This window comes from Lissotriton vulgaris, chromosome 3_1, assembly GCF_964263255.1.
Source record: "Lissotriton vulgaris chromosome 3_1, aLisVul1.2, whole genome shotgun sequence".
NCBI classification, from domain to species: domain Eukaryota; kingdom Metazoa; phylum Chordata; class Amphibia; order Caudata; family Salamandridae; genus Lissotriton; species Lissotriton vulgaris.
The window spans coordinates 73,367,941-73,393,227 of NC_141689.1; the positions used below are offsets into that span (position 1 = coordinate 73,367,941).

General features: G+C 42.3%; 1 protein-coding gene across 1 annotated transcript in view; it reads left to right on the forward strand.

Annotated features, from left to right (window-relative positions):
• EXOC6B (exocyst complex component 6B) overlaps positions 1-25,287 on the forward strand; it is a 1,740,488-nt gene that overhangs the window by 699,947 nt on the left and 1,015,254 nt on the right. Inside the window, exon 16 of the mRNA XM_086960104.1 lies at positions 839-950. Coding sequence (XP_086816230.1) covers positions 839-950 — 112 coding nt within the window. The remainder of the gene's footprint in view (positions 1-838; positions 951-25,287) is intronic.

Consider the following 25,287-nt stretch of genomic DNA (forward strand, 5'->3'; position numbering starts at 1 on the left):
GAGTTCAATAGGTATGTGCTGTTGATGTGCACTCAAGGTCCTTATGCCCAGGACGCGTGGTTAAGCGGGTTCTTAACAGGCGTTTCTAGTGCTTATACTCCATTGGTCGATTATAATGCACCGTCTTTAACCTGCCTGTAATGAAAGGGTGTAGGTTTTATGATCTGCGAATGCACTGAACATTATCGATTGGTGTATCCAGATGTCCAAGGGCCTAATTTGGGACTGTTGCGTGTTGTCTTTTATTATCTCTTAACATGCTGGATATATAGTGGCTTTAACTGAACAGAGATGACTATATAGTTGAGCTGTAATGTTCTAGTTTCAGAAATCTCATCTCTTAAAATTGTTTTTAAAAACTGTCGTAAAATCTTGATAAATATACCTTTAAAAACAGATGTGAAATTGTGTGCAATACCATGACTCATTTCTGGTTGCATTTATGGGAAAGAAATCAAGTAATTATCCCACCGCCAACTGGGGTGAGATTCAGGTGCGCTCTCTGATATCTGAGGTTTTTCCATGAATGATGACCTAGCACGGCCATCTGAAATGTTTTTAAATGGCCATCTATATTAATATTGTGAGTCTGAATGCCACTTCTTGCATTGCTATTTTTCCACTCTTATGTAGAGATGGCAACAGAAATTGAACAAATGCTTAGTGGGATGATAAAGGTAATCATTTACACCCCAGTCTCACACTGTGCTTTTGAGCAAATCCCACATCGATCTTCCCACAAAGCAGCATTTAACTCCTTGTATGGACTTTTATGGCACATTTTGTAAGACTTTCTTTGAGTCTATCTATTGAGAACCTTTTTTGTATCTACTTCCAGCTCAACAGAGGTCGACGACATGATTAGAAAATCCACAAATCTACTCCTGACCCGAACATTGAATAACTCTTTACAGACTGTGATTAAGAGAAGGAACATTGGACTGACTGAGGTATGGAGCATAGTTTGTGAGCCTCCTTACATTTCCCTGTGTCAATGTGCCTCTATGATGTTTCATAACAATATCTCCACCCTTGTCGGCTATATCCAAGTCTGTCTACAAGTCCTCCTCCTGTGAGGGCAGGCTGAATATTCTTCATAAAGTCATTTAAATGTTGTCACATTTTGCTGGATAGCATGACACTGAGTGAATCAAACAATCTTGGTGTGGATATTTGAAAGACAAGACAGTTCCATACTTCTAATCTGAAATAACCGGTATCTGAGGTTTGCTTCACTCATTCCTTCGTAGCGTTAAAAATTGTAGATCTGAAACTGTGTTGTGACAATCTGAATCTTCGTAGCCTTCTTCGGATCAGACGTTTCTGCTTAGGTGTCAGTGGAAGAAAAGATGGGGTCTGTGATCCTTAACTCCGCTTCCGCAGCCTGGTATGGACCTGCTCACAGACCAGGCTGGTCCTAAGGCCCTAAAAAAGTGCTCCATTGAGTTTGGTGCTGTTTAAAGTATTTTCAGTCTGTTGTTCTGCAGACTATATGGGTTTTATATGATATACCTACCGTCTATATGCCATGCACACTATTTGTATTATCCTGGCTGGACTTCGCCCATTGGTACGTTGGAAAATCAATAAAATGTGTTAAAATAAAAAAAGTGCTCCATTGTCTCCTTTTGGTAGCTTGACCTATTTTAAAGGTTGCCCATTCAAAGGATCTGTGACGCAGAAAAGGGAATAAATAAACACAATACTGAACATTTCAGAGATAAAAAATCAAAGTTTGGTAGAAAAATAATGAAGCACTATTGTACTAAATTCCACAAAAAAAGTTAGGGGTGGAAGTAGAAGAATGCAGGGTGAAAATAAGCTTAATTACTCAATGGGAATTTTTATTTTTGTTTTTTGCCCTGAAATAAATGGGTGTTGGAGTCCAAGTGAAGTCTGTTCATAAATATTCCTGATAACTTTGCAGACGATTTGCAAAGCCATTTGTGCACATACGTTTTACTATGTTATGCAAAGCACGTGTTTTGGGGATAAATAATTGTAAATTCTCAGTAGGTCTCCAGCGTACACGCCGGAAGTAGCTCTGTTCATCACAGAGGCAAAGGTCTCGTATTAATACCGGCAAGGATATGACTGCCGGTTATTTTCTTTAACACAACCTGCACCGACATGGTGCAATGAACCACAGATTTTATTTATTTATGCCTGATTAAACTTCCACTACCACTAAATCCTCGTTTAAGGAACTCCTCTTTGAACACATCAAGGATACATATACTTTGAATAGGAGGGATTATTTCTGGACACAAGATATGTGCAGTCTTAACTGTGTGTCTAACAATGGACTCTATTGAATCCCATTCAGGACGGTAATACAACCGGATTTAAGGACCTTCACGTATTGAGTATAGCCCTGAAGAAGTCGCTGCGCACAACTGTAAACGCGACGAAACACGTGTTGGCTAAGGCTGTTGTGAATCAACTGATGAGCATGTTCCAGCAAAGACTCAAGCTTTTGTCACACTAATATTGATATTATTGGGATACTGTTAGCATGCACAGAGGACTGTTGTTCTGTTTCACCAGTGGATATCCACACGCTGGGGAGGAGGGTGGCTCTCCCTACCCTTATGCACCACAATCCTCACTCAGTATGTTTATGTTTGTTTATGTATTTATTTTTATATAGCTCATATATCACCGTTCGGTCTCAGAGCGCTTGTGAAGAGCTAGACTAAGGATAAAGAGACACAGGGGGATTTTTATCGGATTTAAAAAAGCCAAGTTTTAAGACTTTTACGAAACGTTTTGTGGTTGGGGTCAGTTCTGATAAACAGTGGTAAGGTATTCCAAGTAGTGGGGCCTATTTTTGAAAAGCTTCTATCCCCGTTCCTGACTGTTCTGACCTTTGGGACTTTTAGAAGGCGTTTATTTGATGAACGTAGAGTCCTACCTGGACAGTAACCCTGGAGCTTTCTCTGAAGGTACTTAGGACCCTGTCCATTTATAGACTTATGCACCAGGCAGCATATTTTAAATTTGATGCGTTTTCTTATTGGGAGCCAGTGAAGAGTCCTAAGGCACCGGGCTGATGGTGTGCGGGGTGGGAGGTCAAGAATCAGCCTCACTGCAGAGTTTTGCAGGGTCTGAAGTTTAGTTAGAGAACCTTCGTTCACATCAGCCAATAGTGCGTTGCCATAATCAAGGCGACTGATTATGAGGCCCTGAATAAGGGGTTTCCGAGAATCAAGTGGAATCCACTTGAACATTTTTCTTAGGCATCTCATTAGCCCAATGCTGGTGTGAACCACTTTATTTATTTAGGCCAGTTTGTCATCGATGATGACTCCTAGATTCCTAGCTGAGTTTTTCGGGGCTGGGCAAGGGCCTAAAGCCGGTGGCCACCATTCATCCGTCCAGATTTTATTGGCCATACCAAATAACAAATCTTCTGTTTTCCCAGCATTTAACATTAAGTAGTTGTTAGTCATCCATTCTTGAATGGAGATCATACAATGTTGGAATCTAACTTTGGCATCTGAGTAGTTGGGGCCTAGGGTTATCAGAATCTGGGTATCGTCGGCGTAAGATACCGTATCAAAGCCATAGGCTTTGATTACCTTGGCTAAAGGTGATAAATATACATTAAATAAGGTTGGGCTTAAGATTGAGCCCTGCGGAACACCTTTGTCATTTTCCACATAAGGCGAAACTTTTGACCGTCTCCCTGTCAGATAGCTCTGTATCCATCTGTGAGCTTGACCTCCGACACCAATCTCAGCCAGCCGCATAAGCAGGACACTATGAGAGATGGTGTTGAAGCCCGCCGACAGATCTATTAAAATCAAGATGGCAGATTGCTTGGCATCCAGGGCCCGCCGGATGTTATCCACTATCTCCAGGAGGGCAGTCTCGGTACTGTGGCAAGCTCTAAAGCCTGATTGAGAGATGTCCAGTAGCATATTGTCCTCTAGATGTTTAGTTAGTTGGATATTAATTAGGGACTCCATTATTTTGCCAAATAGTGGCAAAAGGGAGATAGGACGATAGTTTACTGGTTGCTCTGGGTCAGCGTTATTCTTTTTTAAAATGGGTCTGACAATTTCTTCTTTCCAGGATACAGGAAAAATGGCTTGGGCTATTGATAGGTTAAAAATTGCCGTTATTTCAGTCAGCATGGCTGGGGCTATTTTTGTTAGAATCTGGGCAGATGCAGGATCACTTGGGGAACCAGATTTTACTTTCTTTAGTTTAGCAATGACTTCTTCCTCCGTGACAGTGTGGAATTCAAAGAGGGTTTTAGACAAGGATGTTAATTCAGGGGCAGGCGAATTAGATGGACCTGTGTGATTGTCCTTAACTTTCGGAGGTTCCGTCTCTCTCGGAAAGGCTTTATGAATGACATCTATTTTATCCTTTAAATAGATGGAGAGCCTGTCAGCCCATTCTTGGGACTCGATGGTAAGTGGCTGGCAGGAAGAAGGATTAGAGAATTCTTTTACTATAGAATAAAGTTCTTTATGCGAATTACCAGCTAATTCAATTCTGGTTCCTAGATAAGCTTTCCTCGCTGCAGCTATCTGGCTCATGTATTCTTTATGTGCCGACTTATATAACTGTTTATCCAAAGGGTTTTTTGTTTTACGCCATTTCCGCTCGGTACACCTCATAGCCTGTTTCGCTAGTTTTAAATCTGGTGTAAATCAAGGGGATCTTGTGTTCGGGCATTTAGTTTGCTGTTTTGGGGCAATATGATCCAGCGCCATGTTAATTGCTTCGTCTAGGTCCTTTACCACCTTATCTGGATCAGAATTGTGAGTCTCAGTACTAGAGTATACTTACCTGCGTATTGCCCAGAAGCGCCAACACCCTATAGAACCATCTACCAAGCAGTTCCTGTAAATTCTAATTCAATGTTCAAAACAGATGTTTTCACAGTTGGGTTCTAAAATTGTGAGAGCTGATCTGATCCCTAGAGTGAGGATGTGTGGGTTTGCAAAAGAAAGATGACGAACGTCCAAAGCATGCCACTTTATATGTATACAAAGCCTTTCCAAGGGCATTCCCACCATGGAAACATTACGATATTTGCTCCCTTTAGGGACAGAAGTAAATCTGTATCTAGGGAGGGAATTGTGGGAGAAGGAGGAGGAGGACGGCGAGGAGGAGGAGGAGGAGGTTGGGCGGGGACCGGACACCACAAATATAGATGTGGGCAAAAGGGATTTCTTCATTTAAAAATATTTTTCCTATGGAGGGTAAAAATCAAAGCACTGTTTTTATAGGTATTTACACATGTACCTGTACACAATGTATATGTAAGTATGTATACATGCTAACAAATGGGATTACTCTTGAAAATGTGTGACTGGCCTTGAAACTCGGTTGTAGGTCTACTTTTAGCACATTGTAAATGTTCATTATGTGAATCAGTGCAATGCTGGATATCAGAGTGCTATAAAATACCATGATTAGTAGGATACAACCAACTGCATGTTAATAAAAGATGATTATTTTCACAAAAGGAAAATGGTGCACTATAATTAGTCAAATTGGCCTCATTGTGACATTTGTTGAGGTGTATCTGACATAGGAGATTCCTGGGTGCTACTGTAAAATTGGCAATAAAACACTCTTATAGATCTTTAATTTAAATAGCTAAAGTTGCACACTAAAAGCAGTACATCCAAGTGAAAGAGGACTTGTATTTGGTCCTTACGCTTACTTTGCACAGTTGTGAACATCATTTTGCAGTGTTTATTTAAAGGGAGAATGAGGTGTATGCTCTTGTTCCTACTGCAAACTTCTCACTACTAAGTTGTATTTACAGGATCTGATATTAAGCTTAAAATTGGTGGTCAGATTTGCCGTATTGTGATGGATAACCTCACATTAATTTCAACAAAAGAAGAGAGGTCTGGTCAGTCATCAGACTGCCATGGATCTGGAGCAAATGATAGAAGGGTAACAATCACTCTATTTGAGTAGGAAGGCCCTCACACACTGACCTAGTCAGTGTCATGCTTCATCATCGGGCCCCACCGAAGAGACCGAGTGCCTCTTCGGTGTGCTACGACGCCAGAAAGACTGCGGAGCTGGTCGTGTGGGGAGGGCGTGTTGTGAGTGAAAAATAATTAAAAGTGCCTAAGAGGGTATCAAAAAAACTTTTTAATGAGTGATCCCTAAGACACAGGTAAGTGGTATATGTGTCTGAATTTACGTGCCAAGGTTGTTAGGATTTGGTTAAATTCAGCTAGATACCACAGAGTAAAATTAAATCAGTCAACATGTTTCTGCCGTACTAGTGGTATAGATTCACCAAGGCATTCTTCAGGACTATACCCCGGCGGTATGGACACTCTAATAGTCCACCCTGACCTGGGGACGTGAAAGTGAAAAAGAAAAGGTGAAAAAAGTGCTTAAAAATAGAAGAGCTTGATGCTCATTCTAAGAAAAAAGCCCCAAATTCAGGGGTGTCTCAGCACTTTAAAACGGGGCGCTACTAGCACCATGGGTCTCGGGAGGAGGATTGGAGCGCGCCTGGCACATCGCCCTCAGCGCTCACAACCCGCGTCTTAACCTTCAAGAATCCTCAGAACCGGACCCCTGAATTTGGGGCTTTTTTCTTAGAATGAGCATCAAGCTCTTCTATTTTTAAGCACTTTTTTCACCTTTTCTTTTTCACTTTCACGTCCCCAGGTCAGGGTGGACTATTAGTGTCCATACCGCCGGGGTATAGTCCTGAAGAATGCCTTGGTGAATCTATACCACTAGTACGGCAGAAACATGTTGACTGATTTAATTTTACTCTGTGGTATCTAGCTGAATTTAACCAAATCCTAACAACCTTGGCACGTAAATTCAGACACATATACCACTTACCTGTGTCTTAGGGATCACTCATTAAAAAGTTTTTTTATACCCTCTTAGGCACTTTTAATTATTTTTCACTCACAACACGCCCTCCCCACACGACCAGCTCCGCAGTCTTTCTGGCGTCGTAGCACACCGAAGAGGCACTCGGTCTCTTCGGTGGGGCCCGATGATGAAGCATGACACTGACTAGGTCGGTGTGTGAGGGCCTTCCTACTCAAATAGAGTGATTGTTACCCTTCTATCATTTGCTCCAGATCCATGGCAGTCTGATGACTGACCAGACCTCTCTTCTTTTGTTGAAATACATTTAACGGGGGACTAAGAGAGTGTCCTCGACTCTCCCTATCTCTCCCTTTGTTGAAATATAACCTCACATTAAGGCAATGGTATGTACATTAGGAAAGTCGCATTTCGTTCTGATGGATACTACTGCCTGCAAATCTTTTAGAATAATTCAAGGCATCAGACGCGGACCAGGAGATCACTCTCTGAGGAGTATTTCCTCATTTAATTATGCAGTACCATGTCTCTACAAAATAAATCAGGGATCTGATAGAGCCTTCTAGCCACAGATGGATGCCCTTAGAATTATCCCCAGGTATCGGCCTTAATCCAGAAATTTTTCATGAGTAGTACCCCTGCGCACTGGTAGGTGGCATAGTTCAACTTTGAGTGGCTTTATCCACTCCGGAAGTGATGAGTGCAGTGTCTATATAGGCGACACCCCAGTGCACTGACGTAAGTACCTTTCTTTTCATGCCTGTCAGCGCAGATCCTGAAAGAGCTACCCCCAAACATTTTTTTAATGTCTTTTTTTACTTTTTGTCAACGTTTTTTAGATTGGTCTCCTAGTGTGTCAGAGTTGTCAATGAGGAAGGCTGGATTCAAGCCCTTTGTTGCCTGTCACCGGTAGATATAAGAGATGTCACCTATACCTAGTCTGTTTTTGCTGCCTTGAGCACGACCACGACCCCAAGACCTGCCTGGATTGTTGTGCTATGCACCCCAAGGCCTTGAGGGAGCAATCTTCATGTTTTACAGCCTCCACCCACCTCATCCCATTAAGGAGGCGGAGTGGTTGCTCAGGTTGGATCCTAGGTGGGCAGTCAACTAATACCTGGAAGACATATGGCTTGATGGCCTGCGCTTTGTTGGGTACTGTAGTGCCAAGAAGGGGAAAGCAGTACAGAAGAGGACCTTTTCAAGTCTGGTCATACTTTGTATCAACCGCTATAAATTAGGGGACCCCTGAGGTTAAATGTAGGAAGAGGAGCAGGGGGAATAAGCCAAAAACACACAAAGGAAGCCTCTACCTCTATAAATTTAAAGTATGCTATATGCCATATGTTTTTATTGACCACTCTTGCTTGACGATCGCAAATATAGACCTCTTTCAGAGAAATGTAGCCCTTGCTTAATTAGTTTTTTTACTTTTCTATACAAATTCATTAATACATTCATAAATACATATGACTAAAAAGATCTGATCCCATTGCTCAACTCTCACTCAGCAACATACAATCCCCTTCATATCCAGACATTCTCACGCGAACCCACAAATTCATACATCACATGTATACCAAAAACGCATACTTTGTATCAAAGCTTGTTACACTTTGTCCAATATGGGTCCTCCAGAAGAGATGAGAACCCATTCCACCAGGGCCAAATCAGCCACTTCTGCCTTTGCCAGAGGCGGCCCCCATAGCTGATATTTGTAAGCCAGCGACATGGGTGTGCCTACCCTTTTGTCAAGCATTGGTGTCTGGATCGCATAGCACGTAGGGATAGCCACTTTGAGAAATCAGTTTTCCAGGATTTCCTTGTTCATTCATGCATCAACCCTCCTCCTGTGCAGGGTTTTACCTGGGAATCTATTCTACAGGCGAGGAATCTGCAGGTAGAGGTATCCATCAGAAATCAGAATCTTTCTGGTGAATACTCGGTGAATACTCTTATCTACTTGCAGATTCCTTACTGACCCACCCGCCTCCCTGTTTGGATGTGTTACAGAGAAAATGAATGTGACTCCAAAATCTATTTTGGTACTGAGCTGCTCTTCGATTTCAGTCTGTCCATCCGCCTCGAGGGTGGGGAAAAATGGATGGAAACTGAGGTCGTCCTGCCAGGGTGGGCATATAGCATGGGTTCGTTAACGTCCTTTGATGCCGCTTCCGGCATCAATACGAAGTCAGATCCCTTCCGGCCATTTGAGAGGTTTGAAGTTTTTAGATCAAGTCTGACACCTGGGATTAATCTGCAGGTAGATGGAGTATCTACCAGTAAGATCTTTATCATAGGTAAGTAACCTTTTCATACCAGCAATCATTCACCCCATATTAAAGTTATGTTGCACAAAAACACGAGGACAAATCCATGATTTTTCATATCAAAGAATTGCTGTGGTAGAGCTTGCATTATGAAAGTAAGGGTCCCTTATCAGGATTGGAATAGGGAAGCACGTGCCCTTTTAGGCTCAGATTTTTCTTAAGGCACATAATGGATTAAGTAGTGGTCATTGTATTACTAGCTGGTGACCTTTGGCAACAGTACCTATGGGAGTGAGTGATGTTTTGGAGGACAGGACAGGAGTGGTCTGCGGATGACAGTAGTTCAGAAAGGTCCATGTCAGTAGATTTGGTGGTACAACATAGCCTCTAATAGCCATAAAAACGACTATTTTCTGGACATCAAACAGGCCTAATCGTCCACTGCTACAAAGTCAAATACCAGGATTGTTACTTTATGGTGCTGATGGTTTATGCTATAATCATATGTGATTCAAAGTTTAAGGTCTGTTGTTACAGCTTTTGATATGAAACCCTCAGTTTCCATTAGATGCCAGTTTAACTCAGACTGTCTGGATTGCTTCCCGGCAGTTAATACTCGAAGACCGCTTTTCATTATCCAAATCTTTAGATATTGAAGACATGTCCCCATCCTGTAGTGGTGTTTGAGTAATAATAGTACTTCCCATTAACTAAAATTAATATTACCATCTCTCTCTTCACTATTCATATTTTACTAAAGTGTGGTTGGTTCAAACATAATTGAGGCTGTATTAAACATATTTCACATAGCAGGAAAATTAATGAAACATTCAATACATATCTAGTACTGATAAGTACATCTGGTTACAAATAAGCCACAAATTCAACATACAATTCCAAGTGCTAACTATTTAGACCATCTCCTAGCTGGGCAGATCAGGCACAGAAATTCAATTAATCAAAACTCCACCATTCAGTGAAATATGTCTCTCAGCCCGTCCCTCTTCAACCTTTACATGACATATCCTACACCGACGACTCCCAACTCATCCCCTCCCTGAAAAACGACCCAACGACCATCAAAGACAGGTTCCAAAGTTTCATGAAGGATGTGGCTGTCTGGATGAACAACAACTGTCTCATACTCAACACAGACAAGACAGAAGTACTCCTCTTTGGGAAAGGCAAGGACACCCTATGAAACAACGAATGATGGCCACCTGAGCTGGGTCCTACCCCAAACCCACCGAATTTGCCCGGAACCTCAGCATCTTCCTCTACTGCCAGCTATCAATGAAGAAGCAGGTCAGCGCTGTTTCCTCCGCTTACTTCTTCACTTTATGAATTTCAGGAAGGTCTTCAGATGGCCAACCCAACACCAGGCGGACTGTCACACAAGCTCTCGTCACCAGCAGACGACTACAGCAACTCTCTCTGCATAGGAATCACCGCCCAACTCATAAGGAAACTCCAGACGATCCAGAAGACAGTGCCAGACTCATTTCTCGACCTCCCCAAATAAACGCACATCACCTGCATCGTAGGAAACTCAATTGGCTACCAGTCGCAAAGAGATACCAGTTCAAGCTGCTCACCCATGCTTACAAAGCACTACACAACAAAGACCCGCTTACCTCAAAAACAAGTGAATTTCCACCAATTTACGAGGGAATTCCACTCCATTTCCCTCTCCCTAGCAACAACCCAGCACATCCACTGGGCAAACAGCAGAGACCACTCCTTCTCCCACCGGGCAGCTAAGACCTGAAAGACCCTCCCCCTGCACCTCAGAGCCTCAACATCGCTCCAGCAGTTCAGGAAGGACCTCAAGACCTGGATATTCAACCAATAGGAACGGCAGCATGATCCCATAGCATGAACCCACAGCGCCTCGAGACCCTCACGGGGTGAAGCAGCCGCTCTATACAAATCCTGATTGATTGATGTGTTGCCTGTGATTTATAGAGAAATTGCAACAGAAATGTTATGAGTTTTTCAAATGTAAAGTCGATGGGGGTTTGAGAGATGGTTGTCCTGCTTTATAAATCTTTCCCACTTGTAACCTTTGTGTTTTTTCTTGGTAGGCTTTTTATTACTGCTTAATGGAAAATGACACAATTTCATAGGTGGATCACACCCAAACCCCCACCAGCCCAGTTTGCTTAAAGGATAATCAACTCTCCATAGGATGGCTGCTATTCCACCTCATCTAATTGCATTAATGAATATTCCCTCTAAAAATCACAGGGAACCATGAAACGCCTCCTGTGGTCTGTGAAGATTGTCCTCCTTTTTTTTCTTAAAATTAAATGGCTTTTGTATTTCATGGTTCTGAAAACACATTTGGCATAATAGCCCCTTTTCATTTTTGGAACTTTTTTTTTTTTTTTAGTAAGCTACTGTTTGGAATACTTTGTAAATTGAAGTGTGTTTTTGTACAGCATGCCACACTTAGTTGATATGTCTCCATTGTGGTAACTCTATACGTTCGCATAGGAATGTGTTTAATTTAGGCGGAATAAATGTTATTATTTAGTTCACTTTCTACTTTGCTTTCTTCTCTTTTGTGTCTTCATGGTGTTTTTCTCGCCTCCTCTTTACACCAGCCCTGATTTGCTCTTCTCCATTACCAAGTTGTACATTTCTGACCCATAGACCGCAAATGCTGCTGGCTGGACACCCAGGGCTTCTCTTTGAGCCTAACTTGAAGTTATCATATGTGTTTTTTGGTTTACACTTTTATCATTACTGGGCTATGTATCGTGTGTACAAATGTTATTGTTTTGCATGTATTTACATTTTCGGGATATCTTTTTGCTCCTTTTTGTTTCTATAATGTCATTAAGCGTGCTATAAGCCTAGTTCTGACCTGCTGTTCCACATAGTAACATGTGCTGGAGCACGCGGTCTTACACCTGCTCGCAACTCTCTGTTGTAACGTGATTTTGGAGACTGGCATCAAGACGGAATTTATTTCTGTTAAAATATCTGTTGTAAGAAGAAATAGGATTACTGATTTGGGCTGGTATCAGGTGACTAGAACTATTCTTTTTAAGGAGCCTCTACAAGGCGTGCAGGTAAACTGAAGGACAGCATGGATTACTAGAGCTTTTGTCGGGCAAAATTGTCTTAAGTTAGATGTATTCTCCAGACCGCAAGATCCGTCTAAACTCACATGAATGGCACATCTCTGATTGAGAAGTAACAAACACCTTGAGTAAACTCAATGTAACAGGGGCTACGTTTCTGAGTTTGTATGATGTGCTGTTCAGCATGCTATATTATGGATAAGGGCTCCCGTCGCTTTTATTCTGTACTTTTAAGTTGTCGATTGTTTTTCAAATGAATTACTGAAAATGTAATTCCCTCACTTGAAATTTGTGTTAAAATATACAGCTAGCTGCAGAACATGCCACATCAGCATGGGGAATGCTCCCTGTCCATGGAGTTTGATTCTACTGTGTGGTCTCGCAGTAACTCCCAGTGTTCGGAGGAATGCAGGGTGGGCTGGTGTTTTTAAAAGCCTAACTCTCCAAGGCATGTCTTCCTGAGCTCCTCTCTCCTGCGGAATGCTTCAGCCATTGTTCATCTCTGCGGTATGATGATGCTGGTACCGCTGTCCCGGTGCATCTCAAGACCCATCGCCACGGTTGCCTTTTAGTTCGCCTTCCCAGTAGACGAGGCCTAGATCTGAACTCCGATGGGAGGGATTTCCCGTCACAGCCTCCTGCTGGTCCTGCTGTGCGGGCAGGTCACTCGCCCACGGTCCGCCATGCCTCTGTTTTGCCCGGTGAAAGAAGATGCAAGCTTCGAACATCATCAATCATTCTTTTGGCATATTTTGCAAGCATGGCATTCATTCGAAAAATGAAAACAAGGAAAGATTGCGAGACCTTATCTTTCCCCCTCATTCTCCCACCCACCCAACTCCCATTCTGTCTTGCACGCGGGTTTTTATCACAGCTGTTTACTCCAAGGTAGACAGGTAAGTGAAGCTTTAGATGAAGCATCCCAAAATGGAAATGCTTGACATAATTCCGATAATGGGTCAAACTCAGTCTGCGTGGTTCAGAGCTGCATGTGCATGCATGTGTGCGCGAGGAGGGGGCCTCACGTCTAGGGAGGGACCATTTTCGTTGGGGTTTCCCTTCTAAACAGAAGAACTGTGCTAAGTACACCTTTCAACAGTGATGAAATGGGGATCTAATGAAACCACTCTGAGCCGCTGATGAATGTGGCGGATTTACAGTAGAGTCTGTCACTGCTGCCGTCCTAATGAGGCCTGTGTAGCTGCAACAAGTGACGGACGGAATGCTGAATGATGCAAACATTCTCCTCCAGTCAAGAGATCTGGGTTCAATCCATCGATATTTTGCTCACCACGCCACCCCAGTTCAGACATGGCCATATGCAAATCAGTCTTGACCCTGTGCCGCATGGGAACAGTCTAGCCCGAACTGCCAAGCCAGGTCCTCCCTGGACCGGAAACAAGCATCCAAGGACCGGTTTCGGGTCTGGACTGTTGATGGATTCAACCCAGATCTGTGACTGGGGGTGAGTGTCTGAAAAGTTTCAGTGCTTCATCCATCATCTCCTTGTGTTTGCTTTGTACTTATGAGACCAGCTGATGCTTGCTTTATAATAGTGATCTCTCGCCCGGATGTCCATATTTCACCCGACACATTGCTCCCATTGTAGATAATTCATATTCTTAGTCGACTTGTGCACACCATATCAATATTAATTCCTATTATGATTGTTTTTGTCTTTTAGTTTCAATGAAATATCAGTTTTTGTGTGTGTTTTTTTGGATCAACTCTTTTTTAATTAATTTGGTCTACTGTATCCCATCACCTACGTCCACTGGCCTGCGAGAGTGAGATAAACATAAAGCAAACACTAAACCACTATCACCTTATCAGTTACCACCCTCCTATCCCTCCCTTGATCCTGCCAAAAGAAGTCGAGTCGGGCGTGTCCCCTGCAGGCTCAGTGGGTGTTAGACTAACTTGTGTTATTTAGTGCTTCCCAGGCATCTGTGAACCGCCCTTTGGAATTATTTGTGCCACCCCAAGTTATTTGACGCATGTTAAAACCCTGAATTCATTGGAGCGTGGTGGCCTTGATGGCTCCCGTTGGACACCTGAAAGGTAAAAAATATATTTTAAAAAATAGGGTGCGTCTCATTGAGATTCCGCAAACAAGCTCTTGGCCATGCGGCCTACGGTGGTGCGAGGCATTGCCTGCCGCCAACCCCACTCTGCGCAGGCCATGCAAGCTTGGAGTTGGCATTATGTATGATAATAAAATAACACTATGTTAAAAAATAAATAAAATAAACATCTAGAAAAAAACAATGTTTAAGTGATGTTACAGTTAGATGAGAATGTCTTTAAAACATACTGTTTTAAACTAAAAAAAAAACCTTGAAAACAATGTGTTACTTGAATTAACTATACCTCGCACCCCTGCTATGCACAATTTTGTCATCAATGAATTCATTTCAGATGGTGTACTCATGTTTTCAATGGTGTCATGAACGATGTAATATGTGAAGTAATGAGCAATGCAGGGAACTATTGGATATAGTACAACTTCCATCTTTAAAATGTTGGAGACACATGAATTAATGTTGTACTGGATCTCCCTGCCGTATTCCACACTCTAGACAACACCACTCTTCTGACTCTGATCAGGAGATCAGTGGGCATATAGGGTTTGCTGACAGTTACCTACTAGAAGCCTTCCTTTACCAAAGAGAGACTTGTGGCTGGAGCTGAAAGTGCAGAGTTGCTGTCAGTGGATCACGGTTCCCTCAGGGGTCTTGTCTACCTGTCTTTGTGCCAGTCCTTTCCTCCAACTTTTGAAGGACTTGGTGTGGAATTCCAAAACTATGCTAGAATGAAAGAAACTTTTAGCAATGTACAGTTTTTAATGCTGAGCAATTTGCTCATTCTGGCAAAATGGAATTCCTAATTGCTGTCAGTAGTTAATGTCTGAGGAAAAACAAAGCATAGTACACAATATCGAATCAAGAATGCTAGCTTTACTGTCTCTGGTAAGGGCACCTATCCTTCACTCAACATTGCACCTTTTAGTTTAATACGATGCCTTCTTCCGTTCCATATGTTCGACTTTATTCATTGAGGTAATCAACAGCATTTCCTCTCCAAGGAGGTCAGAGTGGTTTTCTCCCATCCTTTCACTTGATCTCCAACTGCCAGGACAGTACTGAACTGGAATAAACTGCTCACAGGTCAAAGTGGTCTTCTATGTGCTAGGAATCACCACTCTGAGCCTGGATGCCCCTTAAGTTGTGTTTTCACAAAAGTAGTTATACTTTTGTGTGTCTTTAAAGTTAGGGGTGGTTTAAGGGTTTTCCCTTTGAATCTCAGATATCTCCCCCAAATTGTAGGCCTGTCTGTCATGGGGCATTGGAATGTAGATCTTAATCTTTAGTGGGGTCATGATCTGGCCGCCAGAGGCCAAGCGTCAAAACCTCTCCCTCCAATCTATTCCATTGGGCCCTCAAATGGCAGAGTACTGTTGTTCTAGTGGTATGCCCATGGTTTATGGCTGTCACTGGGTAATTCAGAGATGTGCTCCCCAACCCCTGGTGTCCACCAGAGCCAGGCACCACGGCACACAAGACTCTTTGAGCATAGAAATATCCACATTCTATAATCAGCATTTCTATGCGAGTTATGCCATAACCCTCTTTACTACTGGAAAGAGTTGGGCATGGCCAATCCATTGATAGGAAGCATCATGGGGTTGCTCCACTGCAATCCGCTATTGCAGCCGGAAGTAATGTCAATCACTTCTCCATGTTAACCTATGGGGAGAGTAAGTCTCATAGTCAGTGAAAATGCACACCGGTATTACTCACTACCTGGGCGCACATGCACTAGTGCGCACACAGACCTGCAATGGCATGTCAGACACATGGTGCCCCAGCACCAGGGGTGCAAGTGCGCCCTCCCGAGTCTACAACGGCAAGCTGGACACAGGTTTACTAATACGAGTATCAGTGCACACGCAATCTCAGGCAACATAAGTGTGGGTGCGCACATACAGCTGCCTGCTATGGCAGGCTGCTCATGAGTTTACTCCCAAAAGATGCCAGTGCGCTCACATCGGCCTGCGAAGACAAGCCAGGCACATGGGCTTACCCAGGCCCTAGCCCTGTAAAAGTGTGCGCACACCACTATGCTCGGACCAACCAGTCACAGGTTGACCGCCTTACAGGTCCAATTGCACACACCCGTCCTGCAACGACAGACTGAGCACCTTGCTATTAACACCATTGGTGCCAGCACGCAGACACAGGACTGCAACGGCAGGCCTGACCCTAGTTTTAAAACACCAGGGATGCAGGTAAGCACTCATGGGCGCGCAGTGGCAGGCCGGACACCTATCCAAAATGCCATAGGCGCCAGGGCACATTCTCAAGCCTGCGACGGCAGGCTGGACATGTATAGAAAACAGCATAAAGGTGGGTGTGCAGACCAAAGCCTGTAACATCAGGCTGGACGCTAAGTCAACACCCCACAGGTGAATGCGTGTACTTCCAGGTCTGCGTTGGTAGAACAGCCCTTGTTTCAGAACACTTTGTCAGCGCCTTTTCCTAGCCTGTGTATGAAGGCGCTTGCACTTCCATACAGTCTTGACAGTGCGGACGTGCTCTGAGCACTAAGATCAAACAAAAGTATTTGTGTCACCCCAGGAGTGTCTCCTAGGAACAGCCAGGCTCCAAGGCAGGGGAAGCCCCACGCAGGGATGCCTCACTACGTGGCAGGGAACATCCATATGTATCCGCCCAGCCTTCAGCCTACCACTCCCACCCCCACCCCCTCACCCCCCACGCCCCTTCAGGGATTCCTGGGGGGGGGGGGGGGGCCATCATGCTATGAGATGACCCACTTAAGGTTGGCTGAGGTGTAAGCGATGCCAACCTACACAGGGGTGCAGTTGCAGGCCCTTTATAAGGTTTACAGGCTATCCGGTGGGTGGCACACTCAGTTCTACATCCCACTACTAGCCAATGCTGCTCCCGCCCTGGGTATGTGGTGTACCTGTTTACCGGCACATGGAGGTACTGTACCTAAACCCATCTCGGTTGCACCCCCTTCCTAATGCGGGCGAGGCGGGCACGCACATCTGCCCTCTGCAGTACAGGGAGGAGGTTACACAGATTTCTATGGACATGTGGAGAGTGTCTGCAAAGACTAGGAGGAAAAAGCTGAAACTTGTGGGGTAAATTTCCCTAAGAAAGGCAAAGTCCAACAGCGCTCTAATACATTCGGGTCAAGTTTGTGCAATATAAAACTGTTAAAAAAAATAAATCCTCTCTATGGTTGTGGTGGTGTTTTAAACAGTACTTATAGCCCTCACCTTCATAGATATAAAATGAAGACTCGGTCACTCTAACTACATGACACAAACGGGTCAGCCATCTTGAAAATATAACCTTCCATTCATAATGGACAATGATGTGGCAAACAAATATAGAATGCCTCAAAGGGGGAGTTGTTCTATTGTGATACAAAACCTTTCACTGTTTACAATGTCTTTTTGAATACCTTGGTAACACTGTTCTCTTTGTCTTTTTTTAAGCCACTTGACTGCTGCCATTTTTGGCACAGAAAGTGAGTGGTCTAGTTGTTTTGTTGGAGGCAAGGAGGGCTATTTGAACAGCGACCGAATATGTCCTGCCGGTAATGCTGAGAATTTTGCCAATTTGCAGAGTTTTTGGAGGACAATTTTTTTTTAAGTGGGGGTTCTTATTACCTATACAAAATGTTTACTGTTCACGGATTGCTTTGCATGACCTGTCGGTAATGCTGAGAATCTAACCAATTTGCACAGTTTTTTGGGAAAAACTGTCTTAAGAGTAAGGGGTTGTTTTATTGTGTATACAAAACCTTTTTCTGTGTACAGAAGTTTATGAATACCTTGGTGTACCACTGCTATCTTTGTCTTTTTTCGAAGCCACTTGATGGCTGACCTTTTTAGGCACAGAAAGTGAGCTGTCTAGTAGTTTTGCGGGAGGCAAGGAGGGCTATTTAAACAGTAGAGCTATATAAGTCTCTATATCAGAATGTGTGCCAGGACAAACCTGTCGAAGGACCTACTGAGATTGTTGGTAAGACCCGTACAGAGATGTGTTGGATTCCCATCAAATAGGTGTGGAGATCAAGTGTTCTCATTTGGTCATCCAAAAATGGGGTGGTATGTCTCTTGATCAATGAGACCCATCCATCGCCCTTACTCAATTGGGTCGCACCATCCATCGCTAAGGTACCCATGAACAAATGATAAAGATGGGATCGAGTGCAGTGCAAAAATCAAAAGATGTGCGAGTTAAAAACAAGGGGTAAAAGGATCAATAGGCGAAAAACTCTAATGTAATTTGTCCTTTCCCTCAAACAAACAAGAACAATGCAGAGGAAGCAGTCTAAACATATAACTGCATTTAAAGGCCTTGGTGCCACTATATGGTGTGGATTAGAGGTACGTTGTGGATTGTGAAGTTGTAGTATGATGTTTGGTGTGTAATTATGCGGTGTGTATTGGAAACGTGTGGAGTTGAATTGTGTGGCCTGGAACTGTGGTGTTGAGTGAAATTATGCGTAGTGAAATTGTGTCATGGTGTGGAGTGCATTTATGTTGATTGGTGGTATGTGGCATAGAGTGCATTTATGTGGAGTGTATGTATGTTGCTTTGAATAGAGTGCAATTATGTGGCATGTAATTATGTGGTACTGAGTGGTATGTGGAGCGTATTTATGTTGCAGTGAGTAGTGTAATTGTGGCGTGTAACTATGTCGCACTGAGTGGTATTTTGAGGAGTGTATTTATGTTGCATTGAGTAGTGTAATCATAAGGCGTGTAATTATGTGGCACAGTGGTATTATGTGGAGTGTATTCATGTTGCATTGAATAGAGTGCAATTATGTGACGTGTAATTATGTGGTACTGTGGTATTATGTTGTGTATTTATGTTGATTAAGTAGTGTAAATATGTGGCGTGTAATTATGTGGCACTGAGTGGTATTATGTGGAGTGTATTTATGTTGCATTGAGTAGAGTGTAATTATGTGGCTTGTAATTATGTGGTACTGAGTGGTATGTGGGGTGTATTTGTTGCATTGAGTAGTGTGTAATTATGTGGTGTGTAATTATGTGGCACTGAATGGTATTATGTGGAGGGTATTTATGTTTCATTAAATATAGTGTATTTATGATGTGTGATTATGTGGTACTGAGTGGTATTATGTGGAGTGTATTTAAATTGCAGTGAGTAGTATAATTATGTGGCGTGTTATTACGTGGCACTGAATGGTATTATGTGGAGTGTATTTATGTTGCATTGAGTCGAGTAATTATGTGGCATGTAATTATGTGGTACTGAGTGGTATGTGGAGTGTATTTATTTTGCATTGAGTAGAGTGTAAATATGTAGTGTGTAACTGTCGCACTGAGTGGTATTTTGTGGAGTGTATTTGTTGCATTGAGTAGAGTGTAGTTATGTGGTGTGTAAGTATGTGGCACAGTGGTATTATGTGGAGTGTATTTATGTTGCATTGAATAGTGTAATGATGTGGTACTGAGTGGTATTATGTGGAGTGTATTTATGTTGCATTGAATATAGTGTAATTGTGACGTGTGATTATGTGGTACTGAGTGGTATTATGTGGAGTGTATTTATATTGCATTGAGTAGAGTGTAATTAGGTGGCATGTTATTACGTGGTACTAAGTGGTATTATGTGGAGAGTATTTATGTTGCATTGACTAGAGTGTAATTTTGTGGTGTATAATTATGTGGCACTGAGTGGTATTATGTGGAGTGTATATTGCATTCAATAGAGTGTAATTATGTGGCGTGTAATTATGTCGCACTGAGTGGTATTGTTTGGAGTGTATGTTGCATTGAGTGCAGTGTAATTATGTAGCATATAATTATGTGGCACTGAGTGGTATTATGTGGAGTGTATGTTGCATTCAGTAGTGTAATTATGTGGTGTGTAATTATGTGGCTCTGAGTGGTATTATTAAGAGTGTATGTTGCATTGAGGGCAGTGTAGTTATGTAGCATATAATTATGTGGCACTGAGTGCTAATATGTGGAGTATATTTATATTGCATTGAGTAGAGTGCAATTATGTGGCATGTAATTATGTGGTACTGAGTGGTAAGTGGAGTGTTTTATGTTGCATTGAGTAGAGTGTAATTAGGTGGCTTGTTATTACGTGGCACAGTAGTATTATGTGGAGTGTATTTATCTTGCATTGAATAGAGTGCAATTATGTGACGTGTAATTATGTGGTACTGTGGTATTATGTTGTGTATTTATGTTGATTAAGTAGTGTAAATATGTGGCGTGTAATTATGTGGCACTGAGTGGTATTATGTGGAGTGTATTTATGTTGCATTGAGTAGAGTGTAATTATGTGGCTTGTAATTATGTGGTACTGAGTGGTATGTGGGGTGTATTTGTTGCATTGAGTAGTGTGTAATTATGTGGTGTGTAATTATGTGGCACTGAATGGTATTATGTGGAGGGTATTTATGTTTCATTAAATATAGTGTATTTATGATGTGTGATTATGTGGTACTGAGTGGTATTATGTGGAGTGTATTTAAATTGCATTGAGTAGTATAATTATGTGGCGTGTTATTACGTGGCACTGAGTGGTATTATGTGGAGTGTATTTATGTTGCATTGAGTCGAGTAATTATGTGGCATGTAATTATGTGGTACTGAGTGGTATGTGGAGTGTATTTATTTTGCATTGAGTAGAGTGTAAATATGTAGTGTGTAACTGTCGCACTGAGTGGTATTTTGTGGAGTGTATTTGTTGCATTGAGTAGAGTGTAGTTATGTGGTGTGTAAGTATGTGGCACAGTGGTATTATGTGGAGTGTATTTATGTTGCATTGAATAGTGTAATGATGTGGTACTGAGTGGTATTATGTGGAGTGTATTTATGTTGCATTGAATATAGTGTAATTGTGACGTGTGATTATGTGGTACTGAGTGGTATTATGTGGAGTGTATTTATATTGCATTGAGTAGAGTGTAATTAGGTGGCATGTTATTACGTGGTACTAAGTGGTATTATGTGGAGAGTATTTATGTTGCATTGACTAGAGTGTAATTTTGTGGTGTATAATTATGTGGCACTGAGTGGTATTATGTGGAGTGTATATTGCATTCAGTAGAGTGTAATTATGTGGCGTGTAATTATGTCGCACTGAGTGGTATTGTTTGGAGTGTATGTTGCATTGAGTGCAGTGTAATTATGTAGCATATAATTATGTGGCACTGAGTGGTATTATGTGGAGTGTATGTTGCATTCAGTAGTGTAATTATGTGGTGTGTAATTATGTGGCTCTGAGTGGTATTATTAAGAGTGTATGTTGCATTGAGGGCAGTGTAGTTATGTAGCATATAATTATGTGGCACTGAGTGCTAATATGTGGAGTATATTTATATTGCATTGAGTAGAGTGCAATTATGTGGCATGTAATTATGTGGTACTGAGTGGTAAGTGGAGTGTTTTATGTTGCATTGAGTAGAGTGTAATTAGGTGGCTTGTTATTACGTGGCACAGTAGTATTATGTGGAGTGTATTTATCTTGCATTGAATAGAGTGTAATTAGGTGATGTGTAATTATGTGGCACTGAGGGGTATTATGTGAAGTGTATTTATGTTCCTTGAGTAGAGTGCAATTATGTGGCGTGTAATTATGTGGCACTGATTGGTATTATGTGGAGTGTATTTATTTTGCATTGAGTAGAGTGTAATTATGTGGTCTGTAATTATGTGCTACTGAGTGGTATGAGGAGTGTATTTGTTTCATTGAGTAGAGTGTAATTATGTGGCGTGTAACTGTCGCACTGAGTGGTGTTTTGTAGAGTGTATTTATGTTACATTGAGTAGGGTGTAAATATGTTCATTTGGAAACGACCATGGGAATGATCAAAAGACCTGTGAGTATGTGAACGCTGATGCAGTTATCATTTTGTTGGAATTGCCATAGCGCTTATCGCAAGGTAGAGCCATTCTTGCTCTCATATTTCAGAAGTTTTGAAAAGGAAACAGACTGTAAGCTTACTGTCACATGTCAGAGTTGAGGAGTATAGACCTGTTAAACGAAGATACCTTGGTGCCTCATAATTTTAAACTTAAATGTTGGTCTATTAAGTAAGGCGGCTGTTCCAATAATGCAAAAACATAATTACAAAAATTGGGATTGGGATTTTAATATCAGTCCCCAAACCCTTAATAGTGTGTACGTACTGCTGGAGAACAATAGTTACATCAAAAGATTAGAAGCGATATGAGGCAAAATGACTAAATTAAGGCGCCTACCCTAACATTAAACGTTTTAGTGTTTATTTTTTTAAAGGGGCCTTTTGAACTGGCAGGAGCTCTAAGCTTTAAAGAGGGAGAAAAACAAACTCTAAACAAGCGACTGTGCTTTGTTTAATTAGTAACATGAGCCAAGACAAGATAACGATAAGGGAGGAATACAGCTGGCACAACGTGCACCGCTTCTCGCTCCCGAGACCCCTAGGACATGGGAGTGAAATTTAAAGGAAAGGCTGGACATGTACCTGTCTTTGGCTATTTGCGTGCATTTATTATTGAAAGCCACACGCAAAGGCCAGTGGAATGTGTGGGAGGAAGCCGACCCACTTGAAGAAATCACTTGGAAGTCTGGAGTGATTCCAAGAGGCCCTCTCCTAAGGCAGCGCATGCACGCTGCGCTAGGCTCGACCTAAAAAGTTTTTGAGATAGTGAAAGTGCTGGTGAACCCAGACTGTGTAATGGTTGAGCCGTCACAAGATTTATGCAATAATCAGATTTTTTAAAGAATAAGATCGATATGATCATAACATATAAATAAAGACAGAAATCTTCAGTCTAGGAATGATCACCAGAGTGATGGTAAACCAACTTGTGTTACACCACCATTTAGTGGAAAGGCAGAACTGGAGGGGATTAGAAGTTAACCAGATAATATGGGAATTCTGAAAGAAAAGGAGTTCAGAACATTGGCCATGTCAATATCCTCTGACTCTCCATTAGATCCAATCCCTCCCATGATATGGTGGGATAGAGCAGCTGAACATTTCCCGGACCTGTTAAAAGTTTGTAATCAATCCGTGTCTATGTGCAGGGTCCTGTCTTCTTGGAAAAAAGCTCTAGTCACCCCTTTACTAAAAAAGTGACTGGCGGATGTCACCCAATCTCTCAGCTTCCCTACCCATTAACGATCATTGAAAAACTAGCTATCTAGAACGCCATGTCAGAGCACATGGGCTTTAGACCAGCCCCTGGTACAGAAACCGCTTTAATACTGGGGTTGATGGTTGAGAGAGGTCAGTCTGCAGTTCTGATGTTATTAGATCTATCAGCTGCATCTTCTACTGACAACCATCAAATACTACTTAGTAGACACAGAGATAAGGGTGGAAGGCACTTTATTTTAATTGGACTAAGTCTTACTTGTCGGGTGGATTTCAAGCCATTTCCCTTACTCCCTTTCGGTTTGAGTTCATGATGTATTCCAAGGATCGGCCTTGAGTCCATCGTTTTTTAATGTTTATCTAGGCCCATTGCTTACTCTGATTAAATCATTTGGGATGTCATTTATAAATGATACAAATGACGCTCAGTCAATACTGTCTTTAAATGTTAATAGTACAACCCAGATTGACAGATTACACTCCCGCTAACGGAAAGGACAAATTGGCTCAGGAGGAATACATTAAAATTGAATGGAAGCAAAAGAGAGTTTCTCTGCTGCTTCCCTTACAAAGTGTTGCATTCTTTCTCAAAATATTTCTGACGCTGGACTAGTGATTTTATAACATCCCAGTCAGCCTGAAATTTAGGGGTCTATATAGATGAGAAACTATCCGTGGAAACCCACATTAATAAAACTGCTGCTTGCCATCGACTGATGAAGAAGGTAAGACAAATTGGTCCACATTTTTACCACAGCCAGCGAGAAAACTACTAGTACAATCTACAATTCTAAGAATAATTGACTATTACAATCAGGGTACAAGTCCTAAAGAGGGAAGTGGGGGGACGCTGACGTCACGACAGGAAGTGGCGTCACGAAAGGTGGCTTTCACCATCAGACTCATTGCCTCCCCTCGCTCACCCGTTAGATGCAATTGCATCAGAGAAGCCAGCGCGTGAGCAGCGTTCTGAATGAGCTCCGATCTCGCCCCAGAGAGGCCAAAGAGTGAATGTGAGGCTCCATTTGTTCCAGTAATCGAGCTCCTAGTAAAATAAGTGGGGGGACGCCGTCCACCCGCGTGGTACCCTGACTCGAGCCCTGATTACAATGCTCTTTTGCTTGGAGTCACATATTATTTACTTAAAGGCTACATAGGATACAAGTGATGGCTGGCACTGAACAAATCTAGATTGGATTCTGCTTTGAATACCCTGAGGGAGCTTCACTGGCTACCGGTCAAAGAAGCATCTTCAAAGCCTTGTGTGTGAAAGTCTAATTAATTGTTTAAACAGCCTAAGTTCCTTACAATAAAATCTGTTTTTCCATGTGTTTATTGCTTTTTTGGTTCTAAGCATGGCTTTTATTTGCACAGATTATTTGATACACATTTTTACTGAATGGTTGCCTGAATAATACTCCCTATCTTTTTGTTAATTATACGTGTGCCCTTTTTTCATTCTGAGTTTGTGGTTATTTAAAATGTCTGCTTTTTGGTTTGTTCTCAACCTACCAACCCGCCTCCTTCATGTTACTTGCCCCCTTCCCCCAACATGTTGTTTTTACACTTATTGCACAGTAGCGCAGGCTGCTGTGCAACATGGCACAAAGGAAAAAAAGCACTCTGATATGGTCAACATTTGCTGCGCCATAGTGCTTCTTTGTTTTTTTACTTCATCATTCACTAATACACCAGCACGCCGAACACCACCTGCACCTAAGAGAGAGCCCCCCCACCATAGCCGGGGTAAAATATCCAAAACCCAGTGGATCGATGCTACCAACCTCTACAACCCGGGCCTGCCACTTCTCTCGACCAGAGTGTCCAGAACTTCAAAGCAAGGATCACTAACTGCCCCAACAATGTCACCCTTATCAAGGGCAACCACCACAAAAGGTCCACCAAATAGGTCATTTGGA